This window comes from Ptychodera flava, chromosome 4, assembly GCF_041260155.1.
Source record: "Ptychodera flava strain L36383 chromosome 4, AS_Pfla_20210202, whole genome shotgun sequence".
Lineage (NCBI taxonomy): Eukaryota > Metazoa > Hemichordata > Enteropneusta > Ptychoderidae > Ptychodera > Ptychodera flava.
Window position 1 is genome coordinate 42,271,280 of NC_091931.1, and position 14,825 is coordinate 42,286,104.

At 39.1% G+C, this 14,825-nt stretch overlaps 3 protein-coding genes and 1 long non-coding RNA gene across 4 annotated transcripts in view; all 4 read right to left on the reverse strand.

Moving 5' to 3' along the window:
* The window catches only part of LOC139131817 (uncharacterized), a 34,734-nt gene extending 31,805 nt beyond the window's left edge, over positions 1-2,929 (reverse strand). Inside the window, exon 1 of the mRNA XM_070698100.1 lies at positions 2,600-2,929. Coding sequence (XP_070554201.1) covers positions 2,600-2,678 — 79 coding nt within the window. The 5' untranslated portion in view covers positions 2,679-2,929. The remainder of the gene's footprint in view (positions 1-2,599) is intronic.
* Positions 2,930-6,609: 3,680 nt separating this feature from the next.
* On the reverse strand, positions 6,610-9,620 carry LOC139130528 (uncharacterized). The gene is made up of 3 exons (XR_011551893.1): positions 9,458-9,620; positions 8,756-8,809; positions 6,610-7,145 (listed from the first exon to the last, which is right to left on the reverse strand). It is a non-coding gene; the product is annotated as an uncharacterized lncRNA (long non-coding RNA).
* A 2,368-nt stretch (positions 9,621-11,988) lies between these two features.
* Positions 11,989-13,053, reverse strand: LOC139132295 (tripartite motif-containing protein 2-like). Its single transcript, XM_070698684.1, has one exon. The coding sequence runs from the start codon at positions 13,051-13,053 to the stop codon at positions 11,989-11,991; it is 1,065 nt and encodes a 354-aa protein (XP_070554785.1).
* A 355-nt stretch (positions 13,054-13,408) lies between these two features.
* On the reverse strand, positions 13,409-14,251 carry LOC139132296 (E3 ubiquitin-protein ligase TRIM56-like). The gene has a single exon (XM_070698685.1). It carries the CDS (start codon positions 14,249-14,251, stop codon positions 13,409-13,411), a length of 843 nt encoding a protein of 280 aa, XP_070554786.1.
* Between the last annotated feature and the right edge of the window lie 574 nt (positions 14,252-14,825).

The following is a 14,825-nucleotide window of genomic DNA, read 5'->3' on the forward strand; positions in this document are numbered from 1 at the left end:
CAATTTGATCAATTCGAAAAGTATACGATGTGATGTACCACAATAGTCTGTTTCTGGTCAACCTGTGCATTTAATGATGTTATAAATATGTTTATTATATTATTATTATATACTTTATTGTCAGAGGGTAGTCTGAGTTACAAAGTGAATTGTAATTTACACCAGAGCCCTTGATTAGTAGCTACTGTTTCTAGTCAACCTGTGCATGCAATGATGTCATAAATGTTATTATTATCATTATTATTATATACTTTATTGTCAGAGGGTAGTCTGAGTTACAAAGTGAATTGTAATTTACACCAGAGCCCTTGATTAGAAGCTACTTGATTTCGCAGTAAATGTTCTCGATTGGTATTTTATCTACCATTAATATCAATAATTTAACTCAACTCTGAGTTTGCACAATCTTGCAACGTCCCAAAACAAAACTGAAAAACGAGGAAGGGCAAAGGCGTCCTTATTGACGGAAAAGATAGCATTGCATGTTTGATTGTCATCATGAACTATCGAATCGGATATTTCATGTAAAATTCTAAAAACGTTTATTTTACAGTGACTTAATCCTCGTGTTTAGTTTGCAAATTTGAAGTTTGTGAAATATGGTAGAATTAATTATCCTTTTCAGTCACAACCTTCTTGCTCACGATAAGGACGGGGTGCAATATAATATTATTTTGTCTTAAACTGGCCTCACAAACCCCTAAAGTTGGTCACCTTTTCGCATCATGTAAAGCTTGCTATTTTATGTGTCTCACAATCCTGATGGCTAGGCTGCATAACTTTTCCGCCTTGCTAAGTTTCATGTCATGATGGAGCTGTCCTCTTATTCCACGCTCTGTGTCGTCAGATCACAAAATTCTTGCGCTATATTAAGACACAGTATCAAGTTGACTTTAGTAATTAAAATAGTAGTCACTTTAGCATGCGCAACTCTGTTGCAAAACTGACCTATATTCCCAGATTAACTTTTCTTTTTTTATTTTCACCTTGGTTATAAAACTTACGTTTACAGCATCTTGTCTTTAATTGCCATAGTAACTGAATGTAGGTCATTCCACCTCGCCTTAGATTTTATGAATGACGAGGCAGTTCATTCGAATTTCATACAGCCATCAGTGGCATAGACTTTCATAAATAGTCATAGAGTTTCATGGACCCTGAGACGGACTGGGCATCAAATTCAGAAAATGATCTGCAACCACCCGTGCGGTCCAGCCCCGCATTGGCGGTGTTTTTTCTCATCATAGGTTAAGACAAACACAGCTTATGGAGGTGTGAAGGTCAACACGATGTCATGTTCGTTTTCGACAGACTGAAGGAGAATGCTTAAAAAATGATGGATAGGATTCTGGCAAAATGCAACTAAACCGTAATGGAAGCAAACGTTTATGATATGACGCAAAACGAAACTAGGATGTACTTTATCTAATAAAGTTGGCATATGCCAAAGTCTGACTTGCATATTTATTTGAACCTTTTATTTTTAAATCGTCTGAGTATTTTCATATTACCACAGTTACCCAAAACACACGTGTAGAAGTACTGTGATATGAAAAATAAGATAATCGGACATGGGCAAACCGTTTTTCTAATTTACTTCTCAATATCTATTTACTCAAACAAATCCCAACCACCTTCATAGGACATCAAATGGTCGACTGTGAAGGAATTCTGTGGGTGGGTTTGGCAAATATTTCATGTTGTCCGCCCAGAGATCATAAGTGTTTTTAAGTATATGAAATAACGTTATGGAGACGACTAGTACCTTGCCGGTGTCACGGCCCTCCATTATGATTGATGGGGGACTGTGCCGGTATGTTACATCACGCCCCCTCCCCACATATATTGTAATCAAGGGTTATGCGTGTTGTTACAGTCGTTGGCTAACCTCTCGCAGCTTATTAAGTAAAAGTTGGTACAATTTTACTCAAGAACTTTAGTTTGTAACGTCAAGAATTGTACACGCAAATCCTGAGAAATAAACTTAAAATAAAATCTTTGATGCATGCACTGGAATATGATACGGGCACATTTAGCTCCGATCTGCGAGTACACGAAGTAACATCAGACACTGGCATCACTAGTCGAGGATCACAAACTTTCATACAACGATGAATTTGCAGTCATTTATATCTCCAGTTATGATTTGCAAAACTTAAGTGACAATTTTTTTATACTTAGATCACTGGCGACTGTAGCCAGAGATGGGCGTTTGCGTTCAGTTATTTTAATATTCCATTTGAATCCAGGTCACGGGTGGCAGTATGTGTAAATGAACATGAAAGTGATCTGACGTTTTAGGTGAAATCGCTCTGGAAACTTTTTAAGTTTTCATTTAGTCAGATATTTTAGTGTCTGCCAACAGTTATTTAAGTTGCAAGCACACTAAGATAGTGTATTACCCTACATGCAGATTAAATCCCAACGCAAATTCAACTACTTGAGCGACAATCTCTCTCGCTCCTCAGGCTGGTATTTCAGCACGAATATGGTAGATGGCAACGTGTTCGATTTGCAATTTGCCTACAGACATTAACAGTTTCAAAAAGTACAAGCATTGGTTTTCTCCGTCATTTAAATATCGATATTTTCACCTTACCTTGATTTGGGACATAGCATCCAATAATATGCAGGGCAAGTAGACAACCAAACGTCCTGTACGCTGTTCGACTAGCCATGTTTCCTCTATATCACGGACAAGAAACCTCAGCGGGTAATGAGACCAGATACTCGGTCGGAATGTGTCGCCATAAATACACCAGGGCCTGTATCAACCAGACGAGGGTGTGGACTCCACAGCGGTTCCTATGACTACTGTGGGCTTTGACGTCCCCCCTCGTAAAACTTTGTGCTTTGGGACTAAGTGCTCGGCACCGTCTGACGTGGTGTCCGTGTTCCCTGCAACCCCAGAGAACACTGTAACGATACAAAGGTTGGTGAACTGAAATCTCTGTGATTGCAAGTTTGTTATTCTTTCTCAACGGGTGAGGTCGCAATTTCCCCCTAGACCTGTCTTTCAGAGACTATAGTATTTCGGTCTGTGTGTAGTTTCCATTCAGCATGCAAACTGTATCTTAACCATGAACTTAACCAGGACAAGGTTAGATATATTTTCTTAGGTATTCCATTGCTACAACTAACGTCACAGCATTATCACTGACTCATACATTTCATACTACTATTGGTCAGTTTCTGAATTCAAGTGTATCTGATATTCTCAGGCAGACTCTCCGAGGCGGGAATGCTCGCAACATGTGGTTGCCTTGTATAACTAACTGTCCGCTCGTTTTAAATATTCCATTTCCATTTGTACGTACGTATATCTTATGACGGACACTGCAAAGAAACTGAACTCCAAGTGTCAGTTTGTGTTACAGCAGTTCCTTGGGTGTTCCCAGTAGTTGAACTCGGCTTGGTATACTTTCCTTTGTGTAAAGATGTGGAATTTTCAAAACTCTAGATTTTTGAAGTGAAACGTTTCAGAGTCTGCTGCGCACATATAATGAATAAACTATGATGCCACCTCGAATTGTCATGCTCAAAAAAATAATGAAGTTGATATTTGCCTAAAATATCATATTGCATTTTCCTGGTTGCCTTGTACCTTCGTTGTTTGTCACGACAAAGCAGATCACTTTGCCAATCTTTATCAAGCAAATATTTTTTCAAAGTTGTCATTTCAACAAAAATGGACAAGAAATGAAGGCTCGGATATCTGACCCGTTTCCAGTGTATGCAGCATTTGCCCAAGTGTTCATAACAGTTTCAATAGAGTTGTACCTTGTATTTCCAACGGCAAAATTACACAACTGATATTTCATGTAATAAGGTGAAGTAAAAAGAGCAAAATCCAGAAGTTGCCAATCCCTAGAGCCATGGAGAGACCGAAGAGGAACGTATCTCACGACACCACACCGTGATCGATCGCATCAGCCTTTAAAAATCAGGGAATAATCGACAAATACTAAATATGACACAAAACTACAGTCGCCAACATGACTTTTGTAAGAAATCTTTTTAAGACAGTTTTGGAATTCACAGTCAACAGTTTTCATTATGGTCAATACATTTTCAAATCTCTTTTGTTGACGTCAGCCTTATATAGTAATTTTTGGACCTGCTTTTACATTCAATTTGTCAAATTACATACTTGCCAAAGAAACTTCAGCACAATATCGATAGCTAAGATGGTGTTATCAAACATAAAACGCCTTTTTTGGTCCTACTTGTTTTTGTTTCAAGGTGATCTGAATCAAAGGAGAAGTAGATTGTTACTCTGCTTGTACAAGGCCGAATGATTGTCGCCGAACGGATTCGATATCGAGGTTTTCTTCGAGGGAGCTAGCAAATCAACGTTTCAGAGGTAGAATTCTCGTCCTCGACGCAGGGGGCTTGTATTCGGTTCCTCGCTCAAGTGTTGGCCTATATTTCCTTACTTGGGGTCCGTGGGAAGAAAAAGAAAAGAGTTACTATGAGATGTGCTCTGAGCCATAACGATTTGCTGCGTCGTGTGGTGTCAAAATATCAAGAACGTAATTTTCTTTGCAAATATAAACAAATAAATGAAAGCCTTATCAAAGTTGCATTGTTATGAAATATAACTTACGACAAATCGCTTTAAAGTATTCACAATTTCGCTTGTATTGTGGCATCATTTTTCACTTTGTTAAGATTGAATCACTTCACAGTATAGCCATTTGGATGTGATACAAATAGGTTTTCATCGAAATTGAGAATTCCTTGCGATAACTAGGCAGGCGGCGTTTCACACTCAAGTTCAATGCAAATATTTGAAAGTGTCACGGCCGTGGGCTGGTGTTCGACGAACTTGACTGTTCTTCTGACCGGAGAGATGAATCGTTTCCGTTCAGTGTTGTACACAGCAAGTCCGCATCTGACGATAACAGGCGGACAAGGTCAAATCGAACGTCAGTAAATGCAAGTAGGGTTAGAGTTTCACACATCCCCCGGAATGATAGGTTTTGATTCTCTGACGAAGCTAACCAGGGTCTCTTGTTCAGTGTATTTGTTAGTGACACTGCACTAGTATTTGACTCCTCTTAAAATTTCCACGGTCTCAATTTTCTGCTCGAGTATCCAAACTTACTCGTCTAAACTAAAACAGAGAGACACTGCTAAGCTGCTTCCCAGCTGTGATCTTACGTGCGTCTCGTTTTACGTGTTGGTTTTACCGTATATAGGTTAGATATTTCGCACAACACCGTCGCTATAAAAACATTTTAAAAACTGACCATATTCGGCGTGACATCTTTCCCGCTTTTGCCTTTCCCCACAGAAAGGGATTTCGTTGTCGAAGTTATTGGGTGAATTCAATATTGACTCATAGTGTGGATATTGTCGTGTCTCCTCCGACACCAAATGATACGGGCGGTTATTTTACCAAACTGCTATCAACACTAGTACTCTTCATTAGTCGTGTACTATATGATTAACAGGGCGATTTAACTCACTAGAAATCTTCATGTTGCGTACATTTGTGACAGCTTCATTGATGTTGCTCTTCTCAAGAAGTTACGTTAAATTAACCATCCGAAGATAATTTTGTGCAGATTTGCATCATTCACCCTCACTATATATACCCAGAGTAAGTGCTACAATGAAATATTGTCCTCATACTTCAGGGGATTATATTATTGGCTGGAGGGGAGTATGTAACAATGCAAGATATATAAGCACCACACTGAAGGGGGCCAATAACTTTCGCAAATGCTCTAAAGGAGGGACATGATATTCACAGTATTATTTAAGAACACTGTGATACTAATATGTAAAAGTGAGATATTGTTCTCACACTCAAGGGAATTATTACATTGGCAGAATTAGAAGGGGTGCCTATTTTCACAATTCTGGATATACACTCATGCACACTTTGCTTTTCTTTATTTTATTAAAGTGTTCAATAATAATACTGTGAATATCATATCGCCTTCATGGCATCAGTGATATTAATAGGCCCCCTTCAGTATTGTGCGTGTACATGTATATCCTGCAGAAAGCCCTTCCCCAATCCCTGCTGAAGTGTTAGAACGATATTTCACTCTTTCATATTTTTATCAGAATATTCTCTAATAACACAGTAAATATTATATTCCCCTTCAGGGAATCAGTAAGTTATAGGTCCCTTCAGTATGGGCGCTTGCATATCCTGCATTGTATGCAAAGCCCCCCCCCCCCTCCCTTTCGCCGATAACATTATTCCATGACGTGTGATAACCATATATCACTTTTCGGTATTTTTATCTGAGAACTCTCTAATAACACAACAAATATTATGCGCCCCTTCAGGGCATTGATGAAAGGTATCGGCCCCTCAGTCTGGTACTTTTCTGCAGTGCATTTGTACACAAATGTCTGCCCACCTTCCGCCACTATAATATAATAAAAGTATTTTCTAATAATACTGTGAATCTCCCCTTCAGGTCACAGTGAAAGTCCTTCCGGGTCGGTACATGTACTGTCTCTTCCCTTTCATTTTAGGGCCCCACACTTTAACCCTCTGCCTTCCTCTTCGTTTTAGGGTCACCCTTAGTAATCCTATAACTAATTCTGAGTAAACAATGACTATAAAGTTATTTTAACTGATAATGATTCTGTTATGAAAGCGTGTGTATTTCTTACCAAGCATTTGTCATCTAAATGAAGATCACACTTACATACATGATCACGTGATCATTTTTTGTTCTTTTACAAGCAGCATTTATTGTCGTTCTGTATGACCTGCAAGTCATGGATGAACGAACGACCAGTCTTTATTGAAATCTATTACCTAGCCAGCTCCCATAATCTCAAATTTCCTAATATTGCTATTTGTAATTCAATAAGATAAATTACTGTAATCATTGAGTCAGTTGAATTATATAAAGGTTCTCTGATCCAAAGTAAACCTTGTGATAAGAGTATATTATTGGTTGCTTATTCTCGGCATCACCGAAGAAGTGAAGGGTTTCAATATTGCAAACGAGCGTTCAAGCCAATCGACACAAGCCTACGTTAAGAAGAACACCTCTGTTGCATCAGCCAATCCTGGGCGGCTGTGCAACTTTGCCGTTCTCGTCAGTATGGATCCGTACTCTGGTCTCCACGTAGTCACATGTTGTTCCACAGTCTGGTGGGATGATTTGGACCTGTGATAACGATATTGTTAAAGTAAGATACAAAGTAAAATACGCAACCCGTCGGGATTCTCAGGTTGAATGAAATATGACATCTGAAACGGTACTTGACACGTATACGTGGCAGTGATCAAATTCACAGAATGCAATATGAACCAAGTGAACAATGGTTAACCTCCATAAATTTCGCTTGTTTCATCTCAAATTGTTGCTTTGTTTCGGAATTTGTCAGGGAGATTCGACTTGTCATTCTTCATTTGAATTGTGAGGTGAGAAAAACGGGCAGCAAAAATGATAAAAATAGCACATTCTCAATATTCAATTTTATTGTGCACTCGTCAATGTGCAACGCTTTGTTGTGGATTGGAAGGAATGCACCATTACATCCTAGGAGGTCAGCCTAGGATGTGCAATTTTTCGTGTCAAAAGATTTGACATATGTTTTTGGCCGAACGGTTCTGTCTGTTGCTTCTCTGCTAGGTAACTAGATACCGTATGTTGTGAGTTTGAATACCGTATTTTATGAATTGGCAGAGCATGCATATTTTGGCAAATAAAATTCTGCATTTTCCTTTTACCATGGCCAGTTATCGAACCTTGAGTGAAAAAGCATTTAGGCTGTGAAAAATTACTACGTTCCCTCTGTACATTCTGTTCCTTTTTCAACAACCTACTTTGAGATTTGACGGTCTATCTCTATAATATTGCATAACTTGATAGCACGAGAGATGAAGGTTGCTAACCGCAAAGTCAAGTTCGTACACCTGAAGATTGAATGCTAGCAATGTCAAAATTTGACATGTAAAGCAAAGGTTGCATTTATATGAGTGGAAACTGATGTTTATTTACAAAAAACAACAAGCAAGAACACAGTTCATGTCCACCAGAACACTTGCTGTGCTGCCAAAGGACCGTCTCAGATTGTCGCATAAGTTCAAGAAGCGAAATTCTTCGTTTACATCAAAACACCTCCCCTCCCCTAAACGAAATTCAAAAGTGCGAAATGTTGATGTCTGCCTGAGAGTACAATGTAGCATTTTGATTTAACTTCTGAAGAATATATAAGCTTATCCCCTGACCACATTAATCGTCAAGTAATCGATGATCGAATTTGAGTACTAATCATAGCATGGCACGAACAAGCTGGAAACAGTTACAGCAATTTCGGGGGATACAAGAGTGCAGCTTTTGTTTATTTTCTCACACGATTGAAAGAGAACTTGTGATCACAAAATATAAGTGCGAAAGTGAAGTTCACCAATTGAATGGAGGTCAAACCCCCTTCCCCCGTAAACGAACGTATTTCGCTTTTTGAACTTATGCGACAATCTGAGACGGTCCCCTAAGTCTAACGGGGAAAACAAACCTGAAAATCTTTCGGGTCATGATTTCATAAAATTTGTAGGTGTATGTCTTTCTGACGTTTACAAAAAGTTTGAATAGTTTTTTTTAAATTTTTTTGATGAGTCTAGCTAGTGTTAGTTTATCATTAACAAAACTTCCAACGACACATCAAATCTAACTTGTAACAACTCACAGTACACATCATTAATGAGAAAAAGCAGCATTTCACAACAGTCGTAGATTTCAATGAAGACTCGAAATTTTAAAATAATGCTCACCTGAGTGACATCTGGGCGTTCTTTTTCAATGATCTTCTTTGCTTCATCTGCGGTCTGTTTTGAAACACAGAAACGAGTCAGGAAGTATTTTGCAGTTTGAAAGTTTGCTTTCATTTTAGGATAGACCTTGTACATATGATTTTACGAACTCCATGCCCCCTTGTTCAAATGGAGGCGTATAGAAAATCTTGTTCAAGCAATGGCTCAGCTTGCCAACAATTCATGACCAGACCTGGCTTGGCTCTAACAGCGCCCTCTATTGTACGTCGACGCCAAGCGTGACTTCAAAGGACTTAACGTGCCATTGGCGTTTTCATCGTGTGTGCTATATTAAAGGGCGGTGCAATGTTCTACAAATGGTGCCATGGTGTGACATCCCAATGGTGTTATCAGTGCAATGCAACGATATACAGCACATTACTGGGTTAAGTGCCATTTATATTGTATTGCAAAATAAAATATGGTATAGGCGATGACGTTTATATTGATTATGATCCATATAATGGTCAAGTGGTGTTATCTCGTTCATAAATGTTCTTGTTCATTTGTTATTCTATGCCATATTTTTTATGTAACGATACTTGACTTGAAAAGGTATACTGAAAAGGTATGAAAAGGTATACTGTACTGTCGCATGTTTCCGCCTCGGGTTGCAATGCAGGTCATGGACTACTCAAGAGGACGACATACCAGCTCACTTACCTTGCCGACGAGCTCTGGCCACTCTTGCATGGTTATAGCAGTACAACTAGTGGGTACACGTCAAACTTAAGGACGATAGCACAACCTGATGTTGATAGTCTCGACCGATGAATAGGGAAGTTGATTTAGTCATGTACTGCACCGGACTAGGGAGTCTCCATATGTCACCACTTTTAACCTAATTTGATAGCAATACAGCGCCCTCAAACAAGCTATATTTTAATATCTTCTCAAGGTGCGATGCCATTCAAACTGACAACTCTCCATTTTAATACAGCTATATTGGTTTGATGTAAGTAACCTTGTTTGTGAGTTAATTTCAATCAAATGAAGGTAGTGTTTATGAAACAAAAAAATGAGAGTGCGCCACGCAGGCAGAAAATATCACAATATCATGTAAACACTGTACAGCTCTGAAGAGTGACTTCATCGTTGGTATCTTGCTGCGTGTCAGAATGACCACTGCAAGTAAACATTTGCATCTCGATAGTCGGATCTTGTGAGAACAGAGACCCCGTCACTTCATCATTTTTGTAAGAGACTAAGGATGGGAAACAAAACTAAATATTTTGGTTAAATCGAAAAATGAAAACATAGAATCTAAATGTCAATCACGGATCTGTATGAAATCAATTCAACTTACGCTTGAATAGGAAGTTTATAACGGGGAGAATAGTAGTTACTTTGGACAATAATTTTGTCAGAGTTGGTTTATAAGAATATGTTTTTGTTCTCATTCGTCTCCTTTGGTTATGTTGAAACACAAAGTATCTATCATGCCATCACGACGCATTCAGTCAGAGTATAATATGTACAATTTCAAACTGACAAACGAATACTACTCCGAGCTAAAATCCACTTAAGTTGTAACAATAGGAATGGATATTAAACATATGTAGGCTTTGTGTAAGCAAAATTTCGACGTTATTGTGTGGGTGGGACGCTAAATTATTTTCCTAACAGAGCAGCTACACTGGAAAATATATCACACAATGCAACCAATGGAGCTGTAAGGAAAGTTAGAAGTCACACAGTCACATTAGCGATCGACTCCCCAAGTAAATCATTTTCAACATGAAAGCGTACATATCAAGTCTAGCCGTGTAACGCACCAGCGGAGAGTGAAACACTAAACATGATGTGATACTGTCTATGACCTAGCACCTCACGTCAAGTAATTCATCCTCCGCTGGTTCAGTAACAGTTTTCACTCAACACTACTGGCAGCTGTTTCAATAGTATTTTATTACCTTCTTTAATTCTTATGATATGTTGTCACAAATTGTCGAACAGGAGACAATGAAGATAGGTACACACTGACAGGTCACGTTTCCTAACATTATAAACAGAAGCCTCGAGGAAGACTTTGTATTCGTAAGTAATGTTTGTGTCCCTAATCTTCACTCAAAAGTTCGACGTCCTTTGGAATAATAACTGTTGTCGGCGTTGTAAAATCGTCACTTTTAATGAACACTTGTCTGCAAACAGAATTGAATTTGAAGCATATAGGTTGTGCTCTTCACTTTTTCGTACATTCACATATTGATAGATTGATACTTACTAAGCAATCAATACTAAAACATTAATGTTTAATAATAATTATGTATTACCTATGGCATGGCGAGTCGACACTCTTTACTTGAAATTTCACTATTAATGTGCAGCTATTTACTCCTGATGCCTTATGAAAAGAAACATTTTTAAGCATTCTAGCTGACTGCTGTCGTTGACGTAGTTATCACAATTTGTGTACTCTACAAGACTACACCTATATAGTTTGATTAAGACTCTGTAAACCTCATATAACGCTAAATAAACCGTACAGACGGTTTTAAAGAATATAGAATATATAAATGTGGTGCATATCAATAAATTCCAGCAAATGGATTAGAATCTTATCGCACAAATTGTGAACTTGTATCTGCTTAAAACTTACAGTAATAACATCTTAACATTTGTCATAGACTATTGCTTATGCATGCATGGGAAAAGTTCACAGTTTTGTGTCGATATACCTGTTTTTCATTATGTTGTAATGTTTAATGCAAATTTAAAATGTTCCGAATCAAATCCTTCTCGGGAACCGTGACGCTGATTGGCGTGCCATCTACTGCATAATTTTCGGGCTCGATACATGTTTAATGAATTGATACTGATTTGTTTATATTTCTCTTCAAGTTCTCCTTCACTTGCCAAGGGAAAATGTTCTGTCCGTATTTTTCTGTTACTGTCACATCTTCAGTTTTGTTATCGGTTGAGTTCAGCTGAGCTTTGATCTCTAAAGTTCCTCTTCAAGTGCTTTCACCTCCGTTCTCTTATCCCAAGAGTTTGGTCCGGAAAGAATCCAGTTTACAATCTGCCGAAACTCATCAGTATTTCACTTGGTACATTAGGTATTGGGAATCTCACGTTTAACGATATTCTGGCCATGGTATGGCTCGATCAGAGGTAGAATAAGTCTTTGCCGGGTTTCTTTGAGTATTCTGCCCCACCTTCATACTTGAGCCCTTCAGCATGGGAACGTGCTGGACTTAGTCAGCAAAGACTTTGATGTAGTCAGTGCCGGCGACGACAACCCTGCTAAATAACTCTCCTTTAACGAAACACAAGCCTAATGGCCTAACAAGGTGGTCTTCAAGCGTATCTAATCGATAGAGGAACCTGCCAGTATTGGTGAACTTTTGTACTCTTGAATTACTAGTACTGCGCTCACTGATAATGAAGTTGCCGTCTTTGTCTTGAACCACATCTTCCGGTCTGTCAAACTGCCCGTCTCCACTTCCTTTCTTACCAAATGAACGAAGACAATCTCCATCGGCATTGAATATCTGTACTCTGTGATTGTGAGTGTCTGGGATTACAATGTTGCCTTCCCTGTCTGTGGTTAAACCATACGGTTGGTTCAGCTGACCTGGCGCAGACCCATTACCGCCGAATGATTTCAGAAGCTTCCCATCTTTGTTGTATATTTTGACGTCACTGGCTTTGTGGTCAAGCACATAGACTCTGCCATTGCTAGGATGAATCGCAATACCCTGAGGTTCCTTCAAGTCTTCTTCACCAAAGCTTCTGATAACTTTACCACTTTCATCGCAGACAACCACCCTTATATTCTCACTATCTGTGACAAAGATCGTGCCATCTTCCGCTACACACGCAAAACATGGAGTTACCTGTCCTCTGATGCCTGTAAAGTTGATGATTCTACGATGTTCACCATACACGGAGAATTCTTGCAGCCGTTTGTTGTCACTGTCGCACACTAGCAAGTGTCGTTTCTTTGTCATGGTGACGCCATACGGGTCACTCAGTTGCCCTTCACCATTCCCTTTCGTCCCTATCGTCCGAATCAAACCCTTCTCAGGAATCACAGTTACTATGATTGGTGTGCCTTCTACTTTTCTGGTCTCGAGTTCGATACCTGGTTTGTGATGTGAGACTGATATTTCATATTTCCCTTCAAGTTTTCCTTCATGTTTGAGTGAAAATGTTCCGTCCTTATTGTCTGTCACCATCATATTTTCGGTTTTGTTATCGGGTGATTTCACCTCAGCTTTGATCTCTTCCGGTTCCTCTTCAAGTGCTTTTTTAACCATCTTTCTCTTAATAGTGATCTGAATGTTTTCTCCGACTTTCAACAGATTTAGAAACCTCTATGACTTGTGTTTTATTGTCATGTGTGAAAATTTCCCGAGAGTTTGCTTCCTGAAGAAGTCATCTTCAGACTGAAACTCGATGAAATCATCTTCAACAGGTTCGCAATCGATGTCGATGCTCATTAGTGATTGTATCTGTGACGTCATGCCTTCTTCGCCAACATCAATTGAGCAGCGTTCCCATGATGCATCAACTTCTCCGAAAATTCTATCGCATGGGCTAGATCACTTTCTGTCCACGTCAGTTCTTTCTGTTGCGCCTGCAAATTGCTACTTTTTTCTTCGTATACATATTTCATTTCTGACGAATTTTCTCTCCAGATTTTCGTATCTTGGCGGTGCACTCTTCTATCGTCTTTTCCATGTGCTCATTCACTTTGTTAGTCTCAGTACGATAGCGGTCTAGGAGAGACTGCGACGTTTCTTCGACCTTGGTTTTGGCCTCACGCGCTGCTACTTCTTTCGATTTCAATTTCTCTGTAATCACCGACAGGTTTTTCTTGTATTCTGCAGCCGCGTCCTCCAAGTACCGATATTTATGCTCTGGACGAGGATGATCCACGGCCGTACACTCTAGACATATGGTCGACTCACACGTATCACAGTAAAATTTCAAGTGGTTGTCTTGGTGACGGTCACAGTACACAGGCGATTGGACTTTGCTGTACAGGTCGTTCGACATGGAAGCATAGTATTCATCCAACTCGACAAGGTGGTGTGATTTTGTCTGACGAAATCGACGGTGTGGTCGCACACACGATTCACAGAGTTCCATATCGCACTCGATGCACGCCAGAACTGTTACAGAGTCAGATTCATCACATCCTTCACATGTCTTCTTACCTCTCTGTTTTTCCTCACGCTTTCTGAATTGATAAACCAGATCGTTCATGAAAAAGTTGGCTGGCAAGTCAGACACTCCCCCGCCAGTCAGCTCCTGTGAACGACGACATATTGGACAATCCAACTTCCCTGTTATTTTGACGAGCTTACCGAGGCACTCCTCGCAGAAAGTGTGCAGACACGATAAAGTTTTAGCATCCTGGTATCTTTCAGAGCAAATGCCACAAACGAGAAAGTTTTCGTCAATTCCTTCTAGAAACTTGGTATCTGCTGCTGCCATGACCACGGGATACATTTTGTCAGCAACCTTCAGTAAACAACAAACAACCTTTGACTTCACAGATGATCCCGCTGTCCTAAATGGTAACGTGCGCAAAATATCATCCACTGTACATGGACGTCAATGTCGCAAACAATTTTCCGCCACATCATTGAAACATGCATTTTTATGCGTTTGCCTATCGATATACATGCGCTGCACTAGAATTTGTGGTTAGGAATGCTTGATGTTTATTGGAATTTCACCTAACAATATGAATCTTCTATACATCATAAAAATGGGTTTGTATGGGGAAACATATTTTTCTCATACCAAAGTATGTTTGATAATTGATATAAATATACATGAATATGATAGGGCGCTTAGAAATGAATATGAGTACAACAAATATGATATCGCAAGTTTGCACAAATTTTCGATTTAATATAAATGGTTGTCGATGAGGGAAACTATTAACAATTCTGTACAACAAATAATGTGATTTCGATTTTAAATATAATCGCAATCTTTGTTTCTCATATATCGCATTACACAATAAAATATCTCAATGCTCCCAAAATAAAAAAGCTAAATGTGAAAACGATAAAAA